This window comes from Lycorma delicatula, chromosome 7 (genome assembly GCF_047948215.1).
Source record: "Lycorma delicatula isolate Av1 chromosome 7, ASM4794821v1, whole genome shotgun sequence".
Taxonomy (NCBI): Eukaryota; Metazoa; Arthropoda; class Insecta; order Hemiptera; family Fulgoridae; genus Lycorma; species Lycorma delicatula.
The window spans coordinates 97,498,651-97,511,351 of record NC_134461.1 but is presented as its reverse complement, the minus strand read 5'-3'; the positions used below and the strand labels follow the sequence as shown (position 1 = coordinate 97,511,351).

The window sequence follows — 12,701 nt, the reverse complement described above, 5'->3', positions numbered from 1 at the left end:
CAAATTTTTTAAACAAAATCAGATATCAGTTAGCTGGTCATTCACTCTTTCTCCTGTGCCACAACATGCATACCAGCAGGATACTACAACCCTTTAGGTATGGTTTTCCTCTGGAAAATGAAGATGGTGATGTTTTTCTTCTGTCATTCTGTCAGCAGCAATTGCTAGCATCACACTGCAATTCTGTTTTTTCTGCACTAGATGTAATTAATGACACACTTGACGCTTCCTTTTCTTTTATTCTGGTTTTACTGACACATTGAAGTACATCAGTGTCTGATCTGCACTGCCAATTCATGACAGCAGACATCCGTTCCTTTGATGTACCCTACTGACAACCATTCATTGTTGATGGAAGGCAACCATTTTGTCAGTATATTCTCAGGGTAATTTTTGGCATAAAATTGTAAGTCTTTTCAGGGAAAGGGTATTTTTTTAGACGACTGGTATCAACTGCTTTGGTCATTTTGCACTGACAATACAAATTTGTTGCTGAAAAATGCCATACCTGACTGGGATTTGAACCCAGGAAAGTGCTAAACCCATCAAAGTCCTACTGGCTTTGAACTCGATAAGCAGAATTCCTTTAGCATATGTAATTTATCTTACACAATATTGCAATATTTTGTGGTTAACCACATTGCCATTGTTATCTAATTCTTGGATATAATAAAGAAGTTCATCCTCTAGTTCTAGATATTTCTCATCATTTGAGCTCCAAAACAAATGGCAAGAACGTTTTGCTTTTGTTAACGACTCCTTCTGCTTCTGCCAAATCACACCTGGAATTCTGAAACACCAAAGTTCCTTGAAGCAGCATAGTTCCCATTTTTCTAGGCAAAATCAATCACACGAGGCTTGAAAGCGGTGATTTAGCTGTTACATTTCACTTTCAACATTGTTACTCATAGTTTTACAAACTCATATTTATCGCATGAAATGCCAACTGTAAGTGGGAAAGGAAGCGATATGATTCATGCAACATGCTTATGAGCAAGCAAGGGTGGGGCTGAGTATACAAACAAATCGACCTAGACACCAAACAACTCCTTTTGTTGATGAGTTCATTGGAATGTGAAGAATCACTCTATTACTGGTTTTACGATAGTTAAGGATTTTTTAGGAATATTGCTATTTCACAAATATTTTACCATACAAAAATTATGGGAGGGTATTAGAAAAAAATAGAAAATGGCCTTAAAAATTGGATAGCGGAAATTATGAACTAAATACGATATAATGTTTAAACAAATTGAAAACTAGAAGAAAATAATAAAATCAAGTTAAAAAAACACACCAACTACAGAAAATATTGAACTTGCTTGTTTTGTAGTGTTTAGTATGTGCCTGTTCCAAGATTAGATTAATTTTTTTACTCATATTTTAGTAATTTAAAATCAGTTGTTCTATCATTACATACTGAATACTTACATGTCCCATCATATATTACATCGATATCTCCATCAGTTTCTTCCATTGATTTTTGATTTGGGCAATCAGTATACGGTGGTTTTTTAGAATTTTTGCTAATATTTTCAATAACATAAATTTCATCTTCAGATATATTAGTGTATAAATGTATTTTACTTTTTAAATCTTTTTTTAGTTCATCAGTAATCAATTCTCTACAGTCTGATGCTATATTTTCATTATTAAAAGATTTTTTCATTACATTTTCTTTACTATCAATTAATTTATTTACTTTCATTAATTTTCCAAAATCCATTTTATTTACATCATTATTGTTTACAAGTTTTTTTGATTTATCTACATCCTTTAAAATAATGCTTTCAAAAATTTCATTTTTATTAATAGATTTTGAATGGTAGTCATCAGTATCTTTTCTATAGTTTACTCCTACTTTTTCTTCACTTTTGTTTACAATCATTTTATTGCTAATTTTATCCTTTAGTTCATTCAAATCCTTTTCATTATTTTTTTTACCAATTTCATTATTTACAGTAATAGAATTGATTCCATTAGATTTTAAGTACGATGATCTTTCTTTATTTAAATTCCTTGCTTCAAATTTTTCGGTATCACTCATCAGCAAATTACGCAATGCACTGCAATTATTTTTTTTATCCAGTTCTTTCTCATCAACATTACTGTAATCTGATATATTGTTCCTTATATCCTGTGTATACACTGAATGGTTATTTTCTTTGGATATTTCCTTACTACTTTGATTAATTTTATTACTATCACTACATTTTTCTAATTTAATTTTTTTTATACATGAAGACTGTTTAAGTGTTTCACTGTCATCATCATCATCAATTATAATACAACTGTCTGATGATGATGGAACACGTACACTGCCTGAATCATGTGGTTTTTCGGAAAACTCACCATTTAGATCCTGCTGTAAATTACAAACATCATTATTTTTTGTTGGTTTTAGGTTTAGTGAACTTAACAATGAATCGCTATCATTTTCTGATTTATTATCGTTATGGCAATCGTCTTTTAATCGATCATCAATATTACTATCACTCATTTTATATTTTTTACATTTATTGTCTTCTTCAGTTTCAAAATCAGTTTCATCCGAGTCAACTTCTAAGACTTTAGCCTGTTTTTCTGAAGTACATTCATCGATAATGTTTTCACTGTATTTTCTTTTTTGTGAAACTGATGATCTAGACGAATCAGATTTATCATCTGATACAATAAATGATTTTTTCTGTTGTTTATCTTTCTTAACCTCAAATGAATCACTGAATTCACTATCATCACTGTTGTCATCCATTCTCATCAATAGTTCCTCATATTGTTTTTCCTTTTCTTCTTCTTCTTCCTCTTCTGAATCATCATCTTCCCCGTCAGTACTAGCATCATCTTTTACTTCTTCTGGTTTTAATCTGATCTTTGCTGCTTTCTCAGCAAAATTTTCAATAATCTGAAAACCAAAAAAATATTATTTACTAAACAAAATAAATTAAATACATAAAAAGACTTTACTAATTCAGACTACCTGACATGTTTTCTTCATTTGCCAGAAATGTAACCAGCAAGATTTAATATATATTATTGAATCAGTATAGATTGAGTACAATATGTATTTACTTACAACAAGATTGTTTTTGAAATCCTTTACTCAGAGCAAAGTGAATCTGTCACCATTTTTAACATCACTTCAATATCCACTATTATGATCTCCTTATACCAGCCAGCGAGAATGTCATTTACAGTCTTATATTACACTGTCTGTACGTTATGCTTATTATTAACAAACTCTACAAGTTAAGCTGTGATTATAAAAATATAGTTAAATACATAAAGAGATTTGTAATTTTCTATTCAATTTTTTTTTTTGTACAGATTCTAAATTAAAATAACTGCTAGAAGTAAATGTAAACATCTCTTTCATAGTAAAAAAATTAAAGTTCTATGTAAGGTACTTGTACGTCTTCTTATGGAATTTTAAATAAGTAAACTGACCTTTTATAATATTAAAAAAACAATTAAAAATTAATTTAGTCAGATATTGTATTAAGACTACGCAACTGGTGCTGCAGAGAAATTAAAAACAAACTATATTTTAAAGGAGAATCATGGTGATATAGTTGTTTATATATAATTTATATAACAGTAGCATTTCATTAATGTTCCTGCAGAGGGGGTTGAAATGTATCAAGAAATTTGGTATAACTTCATTTAAAATTAGCACCAATTGGCCTTTTTCAATTTCATAGGGTTTTTAACTTTTCAATTTCACAGACATTGCTTTTCAAAGCATCTTTGTGATGAAAGCCTAAGTGGAGAAGCTGAAAGTGTAAGAATTTTTAAAAAACTTGAAAAAATAGGGAACAGTTCAACAGTACGGGCCGATCAATAACAAAATGAGAACGTTGGAAAAATGAAAATTATTAAAGATTCAAATATTTACAAATTTACTTTATTTTTCTACATAATCAATATTTCATTCCAAACATTTTTGATATCGTGAAACAAGCTCTTCAAACCCACTGCATAAAATTCCACTGCCTGGGATTGTAGCCACGTTTGTTAAGATTTTCAACTTTCATCAAATTGTTGAGATGAAAGAAAGTTTTTGAGGTGCAGGAAGAGTGGTAGTCAGTCACTGGATGCAAGATCATTACTGTAAGGGAGATGATAGAAAATTTCCCAGCAGAACTTTTGTATTCTTTCTGTCGTACATGCAATCATATATAGACATGCGTTACCATGAAGAATTCCTGATCTCAGCATTCCCAGACGTCAGTTTTGATGACATTATGCAGTTTAGAAAGTTTTTCACAACAGACTTGTGATGTGATGGATGTCACAGGTTCCATGAAATCAATCAAAATCCCCTTTTGGATGCAGAATATAGTTGCTAAGATTTTCCTTCAAGACTTGTTTGAATTTTTTCAGTTTAGATAAACAGAAATGAAGCCACTGCATGGACTGTTATTTCATCTCAGTATTGATGTATGAACTCCATGTTTTGTCACCAGTGATGATATGGGAAAAAATTTGTTTCTTTCATGATTAAAACAGTGGAGAAGAGCATGTGCAGATGTCATTCTCTGATCTTTGTGAGCACTTGTCAATGTTTTTGCTACCAACTGTGCACACAATTTACAATAGCCTAGAGTGTCAGTCACAAATCTCAACAAGATCATTAGTCTGGACCACAGAACTGCCACTTCTCTGCTCGTTATAAACATTTGAACAGCCTTCCTTAAACTCATGACACTATTGTCTCACTTTTCCTGCACTCACTGCCCACATGTTTCACACAATTGACAGTGAATTTCAGCAGCAATGTCTTCTTGCATTTAGAAATCTAATCACTGATAAAATTTCATAACTAGCGGGATTTGTTATTACCACACTCATTTTAACATACTGTCTTGCAAGAGCAAACAAGAATGAACTGACTGTACTGTGGCAATTGCATGCCCAATAGACCACTTAAAGCTACTGCACATGTGTGAACCAATTGCCAAATGCTATTTAAAACTCATCGGCCCTTACTTTGAACCACACCTCATATTTTTGCTCCAAGACTTTACTCACTGCTAAATTTATAACACAAAACAGCCAAATTAAACAGTATGTGTGTGTGCGTGTGTATTCTCTCATGCATGTGCTCAATACACACACCCACACCCTCCCCATACATACAATATGCATTTTATATCATATTTTATAGGCATTTTATTATATAGGTGTCCCATACCATTTATGGCACACCTATATAATAATCAAAAGTTGCATTCATTAATGCAACTTTTGAAATGCTTGACATATTTGTTCAAGTAAGTTGGCAGCATTGAACATTACACAATTTTTATCTGCTGTCTTTGTGGTTAGTAGTCACTGAGTGCCGAATAGCGCATGAACATCTGTTTTCTGTACGGGTAATAATGGAGTGCTTCACGACGGAACAGCGTGTTGTCATAGTGAAAACTTATTACAGATGTGGTGAATGTTGTGCAGACTGTTCGCAAACTTTGTGGAATGTTTGGTCAACATAATGCTCCGAATAAATTGACTGTGATGAGATAGATTGCTAAATTTCAGAAAACCGATTCAGTTGTTAATATTAAACCCTTGGGGCGTCCTCGGGTTAGTTGTTCTGCAGAAAACACTGCCAACATGTGATAATGTTGCTGTAAGTCTGGTGAAATCTATTCACCAACATTCCCAACAATTGAATACTTCCAGAACCAGCATGCAACAAATTCTGAAAGAAGGTCTACAATAAATTTGTATGTTATGCACTCAAAAGTTGCATTCTTTATGGGATACCTTTATGTACATTAGGAGACAGATCTTGTAGCCTCTTAAATCTCTTATTTTAAGAAACTCTGCTACACCTAAAATAAAGATAAACTTTAAATCATACATATATTGAAAAAAAAAAACACATGGGCTGTACAACATGTCCAAGCTCTATTGTAAATAGATATCTGCACTTCTGAGCAAGTACATTTATATAATGTACTGTGACATGAGACCTTTTCATGTCATGTGATTGTGAAATTAAATTTGCATTACTTCCTCCAAACACCAAATCACTGATTTAATCCACATGATATAATAAGAGCTTATACTAAATGCAAATTTTTATAGATGTAAACGGTCAGAATAATTTGTCTTTTTTGAGTAATATGGCAGAGAAAACAATAAGGGTGAAAACAAATGTTTTGCCAATTTAATATGCACAACTATACAGAATAATACTGGAAAAGAGCCATATTTAAATGGGCAAGTAGCTGGAAAATTAAATTACAATAAATATTTTAAATTGCTCAGTTACACCTGAAAATGATTGAAGTTACCAGAGGATAATTTGAGGAAGAGATAGCTGAACAAATACTGAGCGGATCAGATAAAGAATTGGATGATGATGAACAGTGATGAAAATAGAAAAATCAAAATCTGATATTTGAGCTAAACTGTAAATCCTTAACCCTTCTGTTACTTCCAGTTTAAATATTCCAGAAATATTTTAACATTAAGGGGGATATATCTACAGGTAAAAGTAATAAAAGGAAGAAAACAACTATAAGTATTTTTCTTAAACTATAATAAAAAAAAAAAATGAACAAATTCTCAAACAATTAACTTCAATTAACTATGAATAAATAGGTATTTCTAGACTTAAAAATTTTGTTTTATGTATCTCTTAAATTTTTTTTTGGGATTATATGATACAATGTCTTGCTTATTTAGTAGTCTATTTAAGCTATTGATGTTCAGTTATTTATAGAAATTATTATATTATATTAAAACTGTCCAACACTACTACGTTTATTTACTACAAACCATTAATACTGGGCACAGTAGTAGGGTTAAGATGTTTTTACAAAAACCAGTCACTTCAATACATGTAAACAAACAGACATCAATAGATATGAAAAAAGGCATATGGAATGTCAAAAAATAAAAATCAGATGATGTAAAAATGTTACGAAGATAATTTTTGATTTATAGCCATAATAAACCCCATTCACTCTAATTTCTATCCTATATTCTAATTAATATGAATTAGTGAATTTTCACTTACAATTAAGGTACAAAAACACAAACAATAAAATTTAAACTACTTTAATAAAAATAAAGATGGAATTTTAATTATTAAGTCAATGCAAATAAGCCAACTTTTCAGAATCAAAACATAGAAGAATTTTTGGACACAGAAAAAACTAGCACTACCATTTGGTGTTAAACTAACATTTTAGAAGTCATGAAAATAATAAAATTGCAGATTAAAAACATCAATATAACACAGAGATTGATATCCTCGCTGATATAGAATGCAATGCAAATGCAGAACCAAATAATGGTTTCACTAAAATGAAATTTTATCACCAGTTTGCTTTTGAAGTATGTCAATTGCAATTACTTAAAATTATTCTTAAAAATTCTATGAATAGGGACATTTTAAGAAAATGATCACTTTAAAATCTAAAAAAATTGTTCAAAATATCATTGAAAAAGACAGAAATTATGCCCCAAAAACCAACACGATTAAAAGAAGTAAACATAAACAGTAATAAAATCAAAATAATATATCAATTTAAATACATTTAAGAAATAATAACAAACAAACCTAAACAAAAAAACCTCAACCCTAATAAGAAAAAACAAACTAGCGCTAAAGTACAAAAATTAACCTGATACATTTGCAGTAAAAAATGCCTATCAATAAATGCAAAAATAAGACACTACAACACAGTTATAAAACCAGAAGCCACTTATGCAGCAAAAATACTCTTCCACCTGAATGAACAATCAAAGACAGACTGACTCCAGAAAATCGAAAGAAGAATTGGAAGAACCTGCATAAATAAAAAGTACCAGAAAGACAGGCAGTGGTGGATTATGCCCAAGTTGTGTACAAAGAGTTAGAACCCATTACTGATACCACATATAAGAGGAGAGTAGGATTCTTTGAACATATCATGAGGATGCAAGATCCAATACTTCTGACACAGCTAGTACAGTACAATCTCAACTCGAAAAACACCCAACACAGGATGCACATGGATCAGAGAAATAAAAGAGGATCTGAAGGAAATTGGCCTTACACCAGAAGACACCACAGATAAAATAAAATTAAATAAGAAAATCAAGAACAAAAACACTTGTTTCACACTCACAAGAAAAAAACAACACAAACATTTTCAACACTAGAAAGGGCACAAAAATCGGAATGTATGAGAGTACTGGGAGGATCGCAAGGTCCAAACAGTACTATTGAAGAGACTTAGATAATGTGCTGACTAAAGTGATCCTATGCAGTCATAAAAGATAATAATATTAAAAAAATTGATAGGTGAAGTTGATGTTTATATCTACAACTCCAAGAAGTAAAAGGATTCTATAAGCCTTTATAGTTAAAATTTTTTATAGTGAATATACCAGGTGAACTAAAAACCAGTTTCTCCAATTATTAATAATAGAATAGATATGAAAAAGTTCTAACAATAACTTTTTTTATTACTTTACATTTAACATACATCAAAGGAATTGTTTGAAGAATAGCCCTATCCCTACATATTCATGGCTATATTTTACAACTAAATTAAATATTCTTACAATGATGTTTTTCATAATTTATAAAATAACAGTTTTCAATCAGCACCTTGAAGTGGTTCTAGTCATTTAAAATTAAAAAAAAAAAATGACAGCTTTAATGATTCCAGAACAAAAATCACAAGTGTGATGGTCATTCAATTGTTCCTGGACATCATATCCATCCAGATAAAGTTTGAAGTTTTCTCTAAATTAGGATAGCAATGGATGACTTGCATATCTTGATGCAAACTGTCAAACACAGAAGTGTGTATCAGTCTGGGAAAAGTAATGGCTTGTTAACATTTCAAGATATGAATCGCCTGTTACAATTCAAACAAATAAGGCCCAAACAATTATTTTTCTGTTATTACACATTAAGTAAATTAAGTTCTTTCCCCATAATTATATGAGAATTTTAACAGAACAATTAATCACAATTATAAGTTTACCAGAGACTAAAATCTAGTTCAAGCTTAATCAGAATTTATTTCTCTAGCTCAACTCAAGCTAGATAAATGGGCTTATCTACTTCACAACAAATAATAAATTCCTCACAATTCTGTCAAAATCATCCTCATAAAGTACATCAAATAATCTTGGCTGAGAAATGCTGAAACTAAAATTTCTTTAGAATCCTTTCCTTTCGGGTTGTTTCTTTTCTTTATGATATTTAATTGTTCTTTACTAATGCCACTGCAATGAGTTTGTTTTTAGAAGTGCAGTTACTGTTAAGCCTCTCTGACTGTGAAGCATCCTTAAACTTCCGTATTTTCAAATTTTATTATCAGCTTAATGCAAACACTGAACAGTCAGTAGCGGGTGAAAAAATCTTGCATGAAATCTTCGCAAATAATAGCAATGTCCTTATTATTTTTCCAACATGAAAGAATAAACTCTTCTTTTTTTTGGGGCACTTAAATGCCACTATTTTCTAACAAATACAAAAATGAACCAAACAATAAATTAATAGTAATTATATGCGCTAATTATAACTGATTGCAAAACCAAAATTTCCTACCTCCCAGAATTTAAATCTACTTGCAGGGGAAACTGGCCTTTATCATCATCTATTGGGTTGGCAATAAAGTAATTTCAGCTTTAGGAAGTTATCTGATGTGGACAACACATAACTTCCTTGTACACCTATTAAATTACATTTACATATTTTTTTAAAATGAAAAGTACGTAAAATTTTATTTGATTAATAACTTCTGATACTTTTTTTTATTGTTATTATTGAATATTATTTATTGTAAAAGTTTTTTTACAACCAGAGATTAATAATTATTAATAAATCAATATATTTAATTTTAAAAAAAAAAGAAGATGAGTTGGACTTGAACTAACTTGTAAATTTTTCCCCTTGTAAAATTCAAATATTTCATTAATTAAACTTTTATTTGGTTATAACTCTGGAACCAATGAAAATAAGTTCTGCTTATGATATATCGTTGAAAAGCTCTCAATGAGGGCTTATTACTGCAGTTAAGAAGAAGTCCAAAAATCCATTTTTTTTTTATTTTGGGCTTTTTTGGACCCTTTTGGTCCAGTCGATTGCAATCAAAAGGGGAGGTTGCACAATTATGTTACAACAGTTCTAAATCCAAAATTTCAACATCCTACAGCTAATCATTTTTGAGTTATGTGAGATACATATGTACGTACGTCATACCAAAACTAGTCAAAATGGGTATTTCCACTGAATCTAAAAACTGAAATTTTTCGCAATCACAATACTTCCTTTATTCGTACAAGTAAAAAGAATGAACTTTAATCAGTTACATATTTTCTATTTTTTTCAATATCTTTTTGTCATCTTTCTGCCAACTTCATGATTCCACACTCGTACTACATGTGGTCCTTATAAGAAAAAACTGAACCATGCATGATTTCAGATCATCACCATTAATGAAAGTTTACCACTCAAAGTTTTTCAAACTTCAAAGTATAAGGTAATCTGATGGTGTAAAATCATGACTTATGGATAATGAGACATCACTTCCCATCCAAGTTCCAATAATTTTCCACAAGTTACAAAGATGTGCAAGGCCATCTTTGTGCAAGATCTTGATGGAACATGATTCCTTTGCCATCATCTACCAATTCTGGCCATTTTTCTTTCATTGCTTCCTCCAGTTTCATTAGTAAACATCTGAATTGATCATTTGATTCCTTAGAAGCAGCCGAAAATAAACAACACTTTTGTGTTCCTATGAAATTGACAGCATGATCTTTTTTTGATGCAATTCAGCTTTCAATGTGACTTGTACTAGTTCATCACACTTGGACCATGATCATTTTTGATTAATGATATTGTAGACAATCTATTTTTCACCACCAGTGATGATTAGTTTCAAAAAAGGGCTGACTTCATTGCATTTCGAGATGCATAGTACAAATATTGATTTGTTGTTTTAACTGAAACTCTCTTTTAATTCAAGGGTCACCCAAATATTGACATTCTTCACAACATTTGATTTGTGATTATTAATTGTTATATGTGATACTTCTAATTTCTCTGTAATCTCTCACACAATTATATGCTGAATTGATACAATTATGGCTTTCATTTGGTCTTCATCAATTTCAGTAGGTCAAGCAGAACATTTGAGTGAGTATAATGTTTCTTTGAGTGAAAAATCTCAAGAACAGAATTTTTTAAACAGATTCTGACATGTGGATTCTAGGCAATCAACATCATAAACGTCACATATCTCTTTGTAAGCCTCAACAGTTTTCTTGTCTTTGCAGAAATAAAAATGTAAAATATATTGAAAATGTCAATTTTAACACGGAGTGCAAAAATGAAAAGGTGCAAACAAAATTATGCACAATTTGCTGCTACAGTATGCTAAAAGTGACAGCTATCAAATACCAAAAGAAAAAAACATTGACAGAAGTCCTTTGAAACAAAACATAAAACTGTCTATTTGTGAAAACTAAAATTACTTTCTTACCAACCCGAATATTTAGTAGTATTAATATTTCAAACACTGTCTACTATGCAATAGAACAAGCAAACTACCATTTACTTAACATTTTGTGGTACCAGTTTCCCAATACATTACAAATCAAAATCTAAATTTAATATATTCATTTATGTTCAATACATATTGTAATACTAAATTAATTAATTATTTGTACTATTACTGCATTATGTAAAATACAAGGTAGAAAAAAGACAAGCATCTTACTTCTTCTTCCTTTTTCTTAAAATATGCTAAATTTTCAGTCAATTTTCTGTTTAGATCTGGATCACTCAATGCTGGATCAGGCTGACCAGGTAAATATGAACACATAATATCATAATCATCTCTTTGTCTACGAATCTTCAATAGTGTACCAAATTCTTTAAAAACTTCGATAGCTACATGAAAAAAAATTGAACACACTATTAAAAAAATTACATAAAACCCTTAATAATAAGTAAACAAAAATCATATATCTTATACTAAGCACTTTTACATTAGTCTTATAATATACTGGAAGACTACAAAGCCATTGCAAACCAATATTCACACTTGAAAAAATTAGTGAAAAATATTTGTTGAGAGGGAAGTTTTATTATAACAATTTTTATTACAAGGATAAAAAAATTTAAAACAGAGATATCTTTCAAACAGCTTGTAAGAACATCTTCATGTCAAGCTTATTTAAGTCCCACAATCATATACAAAAATGGTTACATTTGCTTATGTCTACCAGATGCTGAACAACCACCAAACCAATCTACATCTTAACTACATCATTATTGAGAAATTGTTGCCAAATATGTTTGTTTCAGATATCATAGTGCTTTTGACTAATGAAAATTAATCAAAGATCCAGGATTCACTGTTGAATTTTCCTAGAAAGAGACTTTGGAGACTAGACAATATGGACCATTTTACAGAAATTAACAAAAAAAAATTAAAGCTCTATTCTTACTGGTTTTATATAATACATGAATTACAAGGACCAGAGAAGGAAGTATGACTGTAGTATCACCAACGGTCTACCAGTTTCATTAGAAATAATGTAACTTTAGGATAGTTAATTTTACCAATAAACTATGATTCCAGTGGATATGTAAGCAGTCAAAATAGTAGAATTTGATAATTAACATACCTTTTCTGAGTAACTATTTCATTCTGTGAAAAATGAGATTTGGGTGCCACCATCTT

General features: G+C 30.5%; 1 protein-coding gene across 7 annotated transcripts in view; it reads right to left on the bottom strand.

Annotated features, from left to right (window-relative positions):
* The window catches only part of LOC142327257 (uncharacterized), a 79,464-nt gene that overhangs the window by 20,439 nt on the left and 46,324 nt on the right, over window positions 1–12,701 (bottom strand). For all 7 annotated transcript variants that reach the window (XM_075370104.1, XM_075370105.1, XM_075370099.1 and 4 more), the window contains 2 exons: window positions 11,733–11,905; window positions 1,432–2,902 (listed from right to left, as the gene is read on the bottom strand). In XM_075370104.1, the coding sequence (XP_075226219.1) occupies window positions 1,432–2,902; window positions 11,733–11,905 (1,644 nt within the window). The remainder of the gene's footprint in view (window positions 1–1,431; window positions 2,903–11,732; window positions 11,906–12,701) is intronic.